This window comes from Megalops cyprinoides, chromosome 11, assembly GCF_013368585.1.
Source record: "Megalops cyprinoides isolate fMegCyp1 chromosome 11, fMegCyp1.pri, whole genome shotgun sequence".
Taxonomy (NCBI): domain Eukaryota; kingdom Metazoa; phylum Chordata; class Actinopteri; order Elopiformes; family Megalopidae; genus Megalops; species Megalops cyprinoides.
Window position 1 is genome coordinate 12,551,790 of NC_050593.1, and position 13,173 is coordinate 12,564,962.

The window sequence follows — 13,173 nt, forward strand, 5'->3', positions numbered from 1 at the left end:
CTGATTGAGCGTGTCTTTTTAGCTTTAAAATGTTGCTCATTTAAAGTATTAAGTTTTAAAGTAGGTTTGGAGCAGAGCAGCGCTGCCTTTATGACTACTGATTACAGTGATTCAGTGCGCCAGTTCACCCCTCATCTGTTATTGTCATAAAGCAAGTCTGCTTATGAGCGTAACAGTGTATCACTTGTTAAAATGCACCTGTAGCCAGGAAGACGCTCTGCATAAATAATGGCAAAGAAAAGAGTTTCTCAAATGTAACCTAGTTAACCGCACCTTAGCAAGAATTAGACAGGTGATATCATATTCTGGCTGCGTTTAACTTGCCACTTACAGTAAGGAAATGTTTCTGTGCTTCAGTCCTGCCATATGTTACACCAAACATCTGTGCAGAAAGCACTGCCTACTGCATTTAGATTTTGCCACCAAAGTTTCAGCATATCCGGTTTCTCATGGATGGGTGTGTAAGGAGCTTTCTGATGCACATAACAGTGCAAGGATCTTGTCCATATGTTGCATGTAATATATATATATATATATGTATATATAAGCAGGGAAGTGGTCTGGTCAGTGCTAACACATAGTGAGACATACATATTTATATAAATGAACAGCTAAAAGCTGTAAACAACGCAAAACATAGTGACACATACATATTAGCATAGATTAAATAAACAGCGAAATGCTCTGGTCAGCGCTAACCCACAGGGCTAAGGTGTGGTGTAGACGAGCCGCAATGAACACATGTTAATTTGGTGGTGGTTCTGCTTTCCCTTGGCATTCCAGCCCCGGTCTCTCCGCTGGCAGGTAATCTCTTTGAGAGGTAAGCCCTCCTTAAAGTGCGGCCTAAATCACGGCGCTGCCTGACCGTGCTCGACAGTGGCGAGGTGAGCGGCTTTAAACGAGAGGTGTGTCCAGATGCTGGATTGTCCTGCCCCAGAGATTGAGTGGGCAGTGTTCCTTATTGATTTTGTCTGAGCGCCATAAATTGTGTTGTACTACCGCAAGCTATGGTGTGTCGTGTTAAATTCTTATCTGAAATCAAGGTCTTTTCAACCTTTCCACCTTGGCCGTCAGGATTGTAATTGGACACATTAAAACAAGCGCTGGCCTTTCCCAGGCCGCGATTGCGAGGCAAATAGGAATAAAATGGCCATTAATTTGACGCTGACAGTGACGTGCAGAGTATGATGAAGGTTCCGGAGCTGCGTGGAATGAGGCCAGTTTGTCTTTGGGTGTGGAGTGTGTGTGGGGAGGGGAGGGGAGTGGGGGGGGGGGGGGTCTATTGAGGAGGTGAGATTCATCTCTGCTCTGTATAACTAAGCTAATAATGCTCTTAAAACGCTCATACTTTTTCACCCGTCACCTCTTGTCTGAGCGGAATGGATTTGGAGAGGAGATTTATCTGTGTCGAATGCAGTCGCGGGTGAAAAGTGCCTGAGAATTTGGACTCCTGGAGAGATGGCGGTGTCGTGCTGAGGGGTACTTGTGGGTACAGAATTGCTGTATCATGGGTAATGCCCCGCTACATTTGATTAACATACTGTATTCAGATTCAGCTGTGGCCGCTTAAAGCACGTTTGTTCATGTAGATGTGTGGATGAATTAACCAGTGGGCCGAACGGTCCCCCCTGTGTTCCAGGCCTCAGTACTTCAGGATTATAGACGAGTGCGTCTCTCAGATCGTGCTCCATCGCAGCGGCACCGATCCAGACTTCTCTTACCGAAAGCGGCTGGACGTGGACTTCACTCACCTCATAGGTGAGACTGGATGTGTTTCACACAGCGTGTGCATGTACGTTGAGGCTGTCTCTGTGTGTATGCATGTGCGCGTGCGTGTGCGCACGCGTGTGTGTGTGGACTCCAGCTGTATCCTAAGTCTGTGTCTCCCTGTCTCTTTGTCTCTCCCTGTCTCTTTGTCGCTCTGTGTCTCCGTGTCTCCCTGTCTCCTTGTCTCTTTGTCTCTCCCTGTCTCCCTGTCTCCTTGTCTCTTTGTCTCTCCCTGTCTCCTTGTCTCTTTGTCTCTCTGTGTCTCCCTGTCTCTTTGTCTCTGTCTCTCCCTGTCTCCTTGTCTCTATGTCTCTCCCTGTCTCCCTGTCTCATTGTCTCTCTGTGTCTCCCTGTCTCCTTGTCTCTGTCTCTCCCTGTCTCCCTGTCTCTTTGTCTCTATGTCTCTCCCTGTCTCCCTGTCTCTTTGTCTCTCCGTGTCTCCCTGTCTCCCTGTCTCCTTGTCTCTTTGTCTCTCCCTGTCTCCCTGTCTCTTTGTCTCTCCCTGTCTCCCTGTCTCTTTGTCTCTCCGTGTCTCCCTGTCTCCTTGTCTCCTTGTCTCTTTGTCTCTCTGTGTCTCCCTGTCTCTTTGTCTCCCTGTCTGTGTGTACACTGAGACTCTCTCCTGTCTTGCAGAGGTGTGTGTGGACAAAGCGCGAGCTGATGAGTTTGAGCAGAGGGCTTTGGAACTGGCACAGAAGGTGAGTCCAGTAGCTCCGCTGGTCCTCTCTAATGCAGAGCATTCACTCCTGACACTGCACCATATAACTTTCATTCATTAAACCAAGATTACTAGAGATCGTTAAAAACGTCATTTGTAATTAAGAGTGTTCTGAGATTAAAGACGGCTTCATCGATTTTTCTGAATGGCCCTTCGGAGTTGCATGCAAAAATGTACCTGGCTTGAGAGTCACAATTTATTGGATCCAACCTGCCTCTTTGGTCGCGCTTCCTTCTTGGAATAGCAGCAGCATTAACGAGGATTGATCTTTCCTCAGCTCTGTGCTTTATTTCAGTTCTGCTTCCCTTCCTGTGTTCTGTGCTGATCCCAGTGCAGTGGGCGCATCCAGCTCTGCGGGACGCCTGCACGTCTGGTAGCTTAAGCAGCAGGGTAGATTCCAGCTCGGTGTGAGGCTGCAATTCAGCGTGCGGATACGGCAGTGCAGAGGGAGCTGCAAATGAGCGGAGCTTTCTTCTGATGCTCTTTAGGAGCGTCAGAGTTGCATGATTACCCACAGGGATGTGTGGTGGTGGTTTGGGGCAGCAGGGGGTGGGGTTAGATGTTATTGGCATATTGACAAGAGGAGTGATGTCAGTCACACATAGCCAGTAAAATTGCAGGGTTACACAAAGCCAGTAAAATGGCAGAGGTGACACAGTGACGCACGTGTGTGTGTGTGTGTGTGTGTGTGTTGGGTGAGCGGATATGAGAGAAACACATACACACACGCACACACACACCATGGCATCACGGGGGAGGTGAGATTATGCAGTGCAGAGGGGTGGGTTTCTGGTTTCCGCTCCGTCCCAGCACTCCGTTGCGTAATTGGATCAGCCGTGCTAAGTGGACGCAGCTGACCGTGTGCGCTCGGTGAAATGCCGCACGGTCACCTGCCTGACTTCGGCGTGATAATTGGCCCAGCCACGTAATTAAGAGCTCAAATGGAGCAAAAAAAAAACGCAGAAGCAGCTCTGGCACGCTTGCTTACCCCTGTCAAAAGGGAGCGCTTGAGCTGTGTGTGTGCAGAGAGAGCTGCCTTTGGGCTTGGAGGATTTAGATGGTGTTTTTCAAACATAAATACACCTGAACTTTGAATGCGGCAACATGCCTGCATCGATCTGTTCTGGTGAACCGGCTAAGATCTGAGATCCTCTCGCCTGAACGATCTACAGAGGATGCAGAAATGGATTATTCAGTTTGCTCGATAGTTTGCTTGGTGTCACAGAAATATAAAATTAAATCCATGTTGGATGCTTACACGGCACGTCCTTTGACGGACATGAATGCGATTTATGTTATTCTATTCAAATGAGGGTGAGGTTAGTAATCAGATTTTCGCGCTCTTGTTAAGGACACATCAGGGGTTGCCTGGGTTCACTGGAGAATAAAGGGAATTAAGAGGGCAAGGCCTTACAGACTCATCGTCTTTCTCATGGGTGGACGTGTAGATTGAGTCATGCTGTATTTCAACATCTAAAAATGATGCAAAACTCTAATCTACCCACTGCTAGCCCCGCCCCACCCACCTAGACCACACATAGGACCCTTCTTCACTGGAGCTCAGAGACACTTGACACCAGGCACTCAAGCCCCTTCATTATCAGCTGAGAGGGCTTCATATCTGAGGGATACACGATAACATCTCCTAAATACAGTGATTGGTTAGGGATCAAAATTTTTTATTGGCAGTATTACTCGCAAACAGTTCTTACAGTGGATGACCTCTCCAGCAAGACCAAGGAAACACCTGAAATGCAGTCACACTGATGTTCTTCCTTGTGTGGTGAACAGCAGAAGGAGCATAGGTTACACTCCGCAGTGATCATTTCCACTACCACAGCGTGAGGTGGTTTGCACAACAGAGAGGGAAATATAGAGGTCTGACCTTTACCGCTCCATCTGATTCACCTATCAGAAGAGACTTTTTTTAAAGAAAGAAAGACTAGTAAATAACATTGTTGGTCTGTCTCAGAGTACAGCTTGTTCCTTGAGAGTACTATCAGTATTCAGTATTGACCGTGTGCCGTCACGACGGTTGAGTATGCGCTCTGACTGCCATACCAACGAGCCTGGCTCTTTGGCATTGCGGTCAAAGTCGCATGTTTGGTACTCCGTAGACCCGGGGTCGAGGCCGGGTGGGGTGACTGCTCTCGCCCTTCGCTACAGTCCGAGTGGCCTACAGCTGTAAAGAAACGTTAGCAGCAGCACCGTATTGCATCCGTCTCCTCCCCGCCCGGTCGGTGACAAGGCGGCGGCCTCAAGTTGGGGGCGGAGCTGACGCCGTGCTGTCTTTCAGTTCGACGAGGAGTTCATGGGCAGGCAGGAAGCCGAAGCGCAGCTGCTGAAGAAGGACGAGAAGATCAACGAGCTGGAGGCAGAGCTGCAGGCCTTCAGGTCCCAGGTAACGCGGGCGCTCTTCTTCATCCGTGCACCTGCAGCGACACGGTAATGAAGCTAATGGCCTCATAATGCCGTGTAGCCTGCGTGCCTTTGCTAACTGATTTAAATTTAGCATCACTTTACCGCCCTGTGCTGTCTCCATAGCAATGCCATGGTATTTAATACAGCGTTCATCTGCATTTATATACAACGTTTTCACCTTGTTTGAGGCCATTAGCCATTATTATAATCAACTTACTTCTGTCTCCATCCTCATCTTCCATTTTATATATATATCTATATGTGTGTATATATGTGTATATATATAATATAAATTAAGCAAGAAGCAATCCAGAAAGTTCTGTCTAATCACTGATCTTTATCCCAGAAAGGAAATTGTTCTTAAGGCAATTTATTCAGGCTCACCTCTGGAGCGCGCAGCACTGCTCGGGAAGATAACTGCTTGGAGAATGAGAACTTTTTTCAGATAATTTTTCAATTCCGAAAAGTAAACACTTTCAAAGAATCCTCAAACAGTGCATAAGCTCAGATTACCGAGATGCAATACGTATGGTACATATTTCCCCAGCGCGTTTAGCATGCAGAGTCTGTGGCTGTAGAGCCCTTTTTAAACCCGCTGTAGTGCAGTTTCTCAGTGGCTCTTCAGCACAGATAGGATTTACATTTAGGGACAGTACAAAGGCCCTGTGTGCCAGTGCTTTTTGAACGGCAGGGGTCTAGTTTGTTGTTGTCTGAGTGCAAAAGGCTCTTTGGATTTGATGCACTTCTGTGGCTTACCTGGTGGAGCCTTCTTTTTCGAAGTGGTCACTCATAGTGAAGGATGGCGGAGGTGGATCGACACAAACCCCCAAAGGATCATGAACACGCGAGAGTCACTGACACACGAGTCTCAGTTTAACAGCAAAGCGCTTACATGAGTTACTGACACGCGAGTCTCAGTTCAACAGCAAAGCGCTTACAAAGTCACTGACACACAAGTCTCAATTTAACAGCAAAGCACTTACATGAGTCACTGACACACGAGTCTCAGTTCAATAGCAATGTGCTGACACGAGTCACTGACACACGAGTCTCAATTGAATGATAAAGCGCTTACACGTCTCACTGACACATGATAGTCACTGACACACAAGTCTCGGCTCTCCAATGTGATGGTGATGTTGGATGATGACAGGCAGTGAGTTGATGCATGAGGTATCATTCACAGAGACGATTTGGAGCCTTAAAAACCCCTCACATTTCACTTCTTATTTGCCCCACATTTCATTGCAGTGAAAATCTTCCATTATAAAGTCAGTGCAGAACAGCTCCAGTGCCAATGACTGCATAGCAGAAAGTCGTCATATCTAATATTTGTAAATAGAGGAAGGCCATTCAGGGGGTGGGTAAGGTAAATGTGTTCCTGTATCTACCTTGTCACCAGCACTCAGTATAGGCTGAGTTCAGTATAGGTTTTATACCTCAAGAGGCATCGTCTGCAAGGAGACCAGGACTGACCTTTTGTGAGTCTTTAATCTAAAACTGTTGCACAGATCAATAAGCCATTTGCTCTGTACTACACAATTTGTGGAGTTTTGTTGCCCTGGTTACAACATTTAATTTTACCTTTGGACAAAAAAAAAAACAAAAAAAAAAACAGGAACATAAAGTCAAGTCAAAATGGGCTTGATGACTAAAGACACTGTCCAGTTCTGTGACAGGAAGGATAAGTGTGGTTATCACCTGCCATCAGGACAACGGCAAGTGAACTGAACAGCTCAACTTTTAAATTCAAAGACAAAAAAGGACAAGTGAAGGCTCTCCGGATTCCGCGCGGAGTGCATTCTTCCCATGCAAGGCCCTGCTGGTGTGATCTGCATGTGTATAATTTGAGGTCCAGATGGATGGAGTCGCTGGTGTGTGGGCGGGAGACGGAGCGGTTCCATCGAGGGGACCGTTTTGTCCCCCCCTCCCCCGTGTCCTCAGAGATGGCTGCAGCCTTGGCTACCCAGCATCCCGCGTCCCGCTCCAGGAAGCCGGCGTCATAAAAAACCTCGCGACAACAGCCGGCCTCCGTTCCGCCTAGCAGAACCGTAAGAGCCATCGCACCACCCCCCCCCCAGCGCGGGGACAGCCTCAAGGTTAAAATGGCTGTTAGCTACGGAGACAGCACCGCTTTCTCGCGTAGCCCGGCGTCTGTGCTGTGCGTGACCTGAAATCTTCCGCTGCAGTAGGCGTCTTTTTCCGCCGCCACCACCACCATCATCATCATCATCATCATCATCATCATCATCATCATCATCACCGCAGTCACGCGCCGTCTCGCTCCCCCGTGAGAGGAAGCGGGGGCCTCTGTCCAATTCGTCATCCTCCCTGCTCCCAGAATGCTTTGCCCAGCCGCAGAGTGGCACTCCCCGCGCGTGATAATGTGAGCAGGAGGCTAATGCGAGCGTGCTGTGGATTAGGACCGCGCGGTGTTGAGGCCTGCCTGATTCACTGTGCGTGTGAAGTAGTTCTGCCTGTCAGATCGCATTTGCATCCGGCTGAAGATGATTGCTGTTTGCTTTCGCCCTCTGAGTCCGCCAAAAAAAACCTTTAATTCGAGGAAAAGGGGGCTACCTTAGGAGGTTGGGTCGACACCTGTGCTTGAAAATTACAGAAAGTTCGGGAAACCATCAGTTTCGAAAAAGCCTGAAAATAATTTATTTAATCTGTGACACAAATTATTATTTAAGTATATTACAGGAAGGACAAGGCTGAGATATGTGTACAAATTGCGTTTTTACCTTATGTTGAGGTTAATGTTCAGTAATTGCATAGTTAAAATTCCAAAGGTGTTGCTTTAGAATGAACCTGTAGAAATAAAGTTCAGCCAGGTCATCCAGACCTTTCAATGCAGTGAAGAGCCTCACTCCCAGATGTAACTACATCCTCGTCTCTTTTCTGAACCTTGACCTCACTCGGCTGGCCCTGTGGCATGCAAGAACATTTTCCCCCTAATTAAGGTTGCTGCTGTACAGTACAATAATCATATGAAAACCGAGTTCTCTAACACGTCAGAATTAGTTATTGGAGGTAGTCGAATGCAACGTTGCTGGAACATTGTAATTGGTTCCAAGTAGTTCTCCATGTTGCAGCTTTTTGTGTTATGATGGGAAATACGTGGAGTTTTTCCAATTATTGTGACAGTGTGACAACGTGATAATGCTGTCACATAACACATACATAAATTCACACAAAGTTGCAGCTCTGGCAATAAATGTGGATGTGAACGAGAAATGTGCCAACAGGCTTTGCTTTTCTGAGCAGTTCATGGGGAATTTAGCTTATGAAGTCCAGGATTTCGTCTTTGTAGAGCTCCCTTTTAACAGTATCCCCCCCCCCCCCTCCCTTCATGAGCCTGTTTCAGTGTAGTAGTGGCACAACCCTCACTCAAGAAATCTTTTAATTACGGAATATAATTACAGATAATAAAAAAAAAACTACTCACTCTCCCATAAGTCTTATTGTTTTTCCTTTCGGCGCAGTGGCCCGGCCTGCATGGCTGCAGCATTGTGCTCTATTGTTGGGGTGAAAGACGGCTGCTCTCTTTGCTCCGCTTTGGGCCCTGCCGCGTCCCACAGTACACCGAGGCGAGCCCGAGCCGCACCGGAGCGTTCTGGTGCAGGGCGTGATTGACAGACGCAACGTTCCCATTCACACAGCCCGACCTCAGTTAAATGAGTTAAGCTACGGGCCCACAGAAGCTGCATCTCTTTTATATCGAGTTATGTTCCTTCAGTCAGAAGCTGCTTTTCATAACCAGGATTCGCCATAAAACCTGTTCTGTTTTTACAAGACTGTCACTTGACGCATTGAGTAATCTGGGCCCCAACAATAATTGTGTTGAGTATTTTTAATGTTGCTTTATGAAGGGGAGGTGGGTATTTTGACAAGGTGAGGTTCACATCGTTGTTTTTAATCCAGTCATTATCTCCTGTCTAGCTTGTTGTTTTCTGGTGTCAGCTTGTAAGTAAACATATCTATTTATAATTTCCTGCACATACTGTGTTTTCGTCGCATGGTGACAGGGGTTAGAAAACTGCACATGCTGTATGTAGTCATAGCTGGGGAAAGACAGCAGGTATAATATTAGGATGTAATGGTTTGAAAAAATTGTCGTCATAACATTATTCCAACCTGTCACCTTGCCTTTTCACAAAGGGGCTGTCCCTCTCGTGTTACCCAGATGTTGTAGCAACATGAAATCGCTCAGATTTCTCACAATTGCTTCAGCATTTTTTTGAAAATTCTCAAATGATGCTAGATATCTTATGCTGGTTCAGAACCTCATGAAAACCCCCACGCTCCCTAATTGGCTTACAGGTGTTCTCGCTGATTGATTCACAGATGCACTCGGTGTTTTGTGTACAGGTGTGCTGGTTTATAGGTTACAAGTGTGCTGTTGCGACCTCACAGTTAGTTTCTGTTGGTCTTTTGCAGTTCGGAGCGGTGCCGGTCGGGATCGGCACCGCCCAGCCAGCGCGGGACTTATCCTCGGCGCCGCCCCCTCCCCCCCCTCCTCCGGGGGCTTCCGCACCCCCTCCGCCCCCACCCCCGCCTCCTCTCCCGGGCTGTGGCCCCATCCCCCCGCCCCCCTTCCTCCACGCCTCCGGAGTGCCTCCCCTGGGTGCCCCCCCTCCGCCCCCCCTGGGGCTCGGGGGAGGGCTGTCCTCGCCCCCCCACGCTCTGCCTTTCGGCCTGAGGCCCAAGAAGGAGTTCAAGCCTGAGATCTCCATGAGGCGCCTCAACTGGTCCAAGGTGAGGTTCCGCACACAACATCCGGCGCGCCGGTACAGAGCCCCCTAGTGGCATCGCATCACAATACAATATCTGTTATCTCAGATGACACCCAAAATCTCTAACCAGTCTTACATTTTACATATCCATTTAAACAGCATTTTCTGAAGCATTTCACGGTAAATGCAGTTCCCCACTCAGGGGTACAGCTGCGGCTCACCACAGACTCCCTCAGCGTTCCATGTCAGTGGTATGACTGTGCTAAGGGGCGCAGGGAATTCATCATCCTGGCACATGCACACTGACTCATGTCACTCGTCTTGAACCCATTCATGCGTTCTTGCATTCACGTTGCAATTAGAAGGAAATGCCATCTTGTGACTGTGTGCCGAACCATTAAGTTTACAGCAGGACAAGACAGAACTACTTTTTTTTTTTTTCCCACAAACTTTCTTCTAGTTTGCTGTGGGCTTGTAAAGCACAGTACCTTTAGAAGGTTGTAGACAGTGCACTGATCAAATGTTATTGACAAATGGTTTTGCTGATACTTCACCAGATGTTGTTGTTTGTATACAGTATTTTGATTAATAATTAATATCTTTCCCCACTTCAGTTATACAGCTGTTTCAAGAACATCACCATATGCTTATCCTACTGGAAGTCTGGACTTAATTAGTGTTTAAGGGGACACATTGAGACGTCAGATGGCCGCATGTTTTGGATTTTTTTTTTTTTTTTTTCAGAAAATGTACAGCTGCAGAATATGCCACGCAGATGCAGAATGTTTATGAATTCATCCCGTTTAGGAAAAACGTTTAGAAAATGAATGAGCTTTTTTTAATGGCTGTTTCAACCACTTTTATTCCGGGCTTCTGTGAAGTGGTTCCATAATTAATGGAACATTTATGTGTATTTTATATTAGTTTTTGGCTGGGCAGGCTTGTATCTAACTCATCCATTTCCGTTTACTTTGGCATTTTTATTGTGGGATGTGTACTGTAGCGATTCAGGTTAGCTTTCCTGGTCAAGGGTGAAATAAAAGTCACTGCCTGGGAGTGGAACCAGCAACCTTCCGGTTGCAGCCTTTGCGGAACGTGGACGGAAGTGCATGTAGTGAGCGGCGTGCCTGCAGGCCCATGTGCAGGTGAAAGTGGCGTGAGAGTAGCTGCAGGAGAACCCCGAGGCCCGCATTTACATGACAGTCAGGTTTTATTTTCCTCACACGGGAGGCGATGAGCGGGGAGTTGAAGGAGTAGTTAAAAAGCTCCATTAGAGCATATTTATTCAAACGGCACGCTGGTAAATATTTAAAGAGTAACAATTACCCGTCAGTCAGCGCTGCGAGCGCGCGCCACCCGGAAGGTTCTCCCCACCTCGAGTCCCACCTGTCCCGGGCGCAGACTGCGGCTCCGCGGCGCTCGAACCCGATGCCCGGTCGATTCGCGGCGCGTACGCCCGCCCGCCCGATCGCCATCCTGACCGCGGAGCGCGAGGAGCGGACCCGGGCCTATCGATCAGATCCTCAATCTTTATCTGTCGTTTTTGTCTTAAGAGCAACACATCATAAAATTGATCAGCTCTTTTCCATTACCGAGAGCTGGCCCCCTCTCTCTCTCTCCCGCTGATATTGGACTTATTTTCTGTTGAGGCAGAACGAAGAGAGAACTGGGTTATTTGCTCTCCTGTGATATATTATGCCAGGTTCTGCAGCGCACGGTGTGAACTGTAGTGGTTGCAGTGATTACTGTACGCTGAAACAGGATTATCCTGTCTTAAAGTTGAGAAAACTGTGTGCCGTGATGCACTGTTTTTCAATGGATCTTGATGCATTTGAAGTTACTCATATTTTTTTATTAAAACTTTTTTAGAACAGGAGGTTGGTGTACATGTAACAAGGTGAACACAAACTGACATAATGACAAAAAATACCCCAAAATGACATGGGTCAGCTTATCGTGTAGGAAGTCAAGATGAATCAACGGAATATAATTTAAATGAATGATTTTTACATCATGCATTGACACAGTGCAGTTTAGAAGTTGGCAATGCTTAAAAGGGGAATTCATCTTTGATTTAAAAGACAATATTCTGGCAGGATGTGGATAATCTTTATCTTTTATTAATGGCACATTACCCTGCTGTTGTGATGACATCACCTATCAAAATGAATAATTATGTAGTGTAGGTTTTTTTTTTTTTTTCTTCTTGTCATGTCAAAGGGGGGTTCTCATCAAAGTATAATTGTAGGGGAAAATGAAATTTTAATATAAATAGTTTGAAAAGAATATTAACTGTACATGTGATGCAGAAACACCATATTGCGCAATGTATGTAATTTCATGTTCAATATTTCATTCCAGTTCTGTGTTTCAGAGAACAGTAATGGCAGTACGATGCTGTTTTCTTATAGCCCCTACCCATAATGCATTAGTTTCATTTCAGTTCCTCAGTCTCGTGATCCTCATTTGAAATCACACTTTCTTCTTGGTTTTCCCCCACCTCGTGTTCTCAGGCACTCCCTGTATCTTCTCTATTTACAGATCCGACCTCAGGAGATGTCCGAGAGCTGCTTCTGGGTAGTGGCAAATGAAGACAAATACGAGAACGCTGACCTGCTCGCCAAGCTCGCTCATACCTTTGGTTCGCAGAAACTAGGTTAGTCTCCCTCTTTTTCTTCCTCTATCTCTCCTTCTCTCTCTCTCTCTTTCTCTCCCTCCCTCTCTCCCTCTTTCTCTCTCTCTCCACCCCCCTTTTCCGTCTCTGTCCATACAGCACTTGCCAGCGGGCTGCCTGATGATCTGTCTCTAACTCCAGCCAGCGGGTCACCTGTTCGCAGGGCAGCTGTCCACAAACCTTAGTCATAATGAGCCTCTCGGAAGCCCTCCGTCACTGTGCCCAGCCCTTATCGGCTGCGAATGGGCCGTCCGCGCCGCGCCTCCGAAAAGGCCGGCGACACTCCGAACCCCCGGCGACGGCTGCTTTTGTCTGCCTCCCGCTCTCTCCCCGCGATAGAGGGGATGAAATTGACTGAGTCTGATTAGGCCTGAATAATTAAGCAGCGGAGGGGAGCGAGTGGATGGCGTGCGCCTCCGTGTAGATGGTGCATTAGCGTTATCTCCAGCAGCGGAGGGAGACGGCGGGCCCAGCCTGCGGACCTGCAGGGGATTTATTAACATTTCTCTGCCTGTTTTTATCTTGTTCATTAAGTGGATTGTGGAATATGCATGAACGAAAGGAACATTAATTTGTTATGGTGCAATTTGGTATAATCTTTAATGCTGTTTTATGCTTAAGATGCACTCCTACACTGTGATGTGGACTTGAGGTTTTTTTCAGCCTTTTTTTTTTTCCCCCTGTGTTCCTTTTTTAAGGAGCAGGCTTTGAATGTGTCATTGGAGTGTTTCCAGAGACAGCCCTGTGTATATACTGGAATGATATTTAGAACCCTGGGTTGGTTGGGCTTTGCTGGAGTGGGAGGCCAGTGTTCTCCCAACTGAAATAATGTGGCCAGGCATAAGGTGCTCCTCTTT

At 47.2% G+C, this 13,173-nt stretch overlaps 1 protein-coding gene across 1 annotated transcript in view; it reads left to right on the forward strand.

Moving 5' to 3' along the window:
• Window positions 1–13,173, forward strand: part of LOC118785859 (protein diaphanous homolog 3-like) — a 287,218-nt gene that overhangs the window by 97,449 nt on the left and 176,596 nt on the right. The window contains exons 13-17 of the mRNA XM_036540806.1: window positions 1,640–1,758; window positions 2,401–2,465; window positions 4,782–4,886; window positions 9,347–9,664; window positions 12,184–12,298. Coding sequence (XP_036396699.1) covers window positions 1,640–1,758; window positions 2,401–2,465; window positions 4,782–4,886; window positions 9,347–9,664; window positions 12,184–12,298 — 722 coding nt within the window. The remainder of the gene's footprint in view (window positions 1–1,639; window positions 1,759–2,400; window positions 2,466–4,781; window positions 4,887–9,346; window positions 9,665–12,183; window positions 12,299–13,173) is intronic.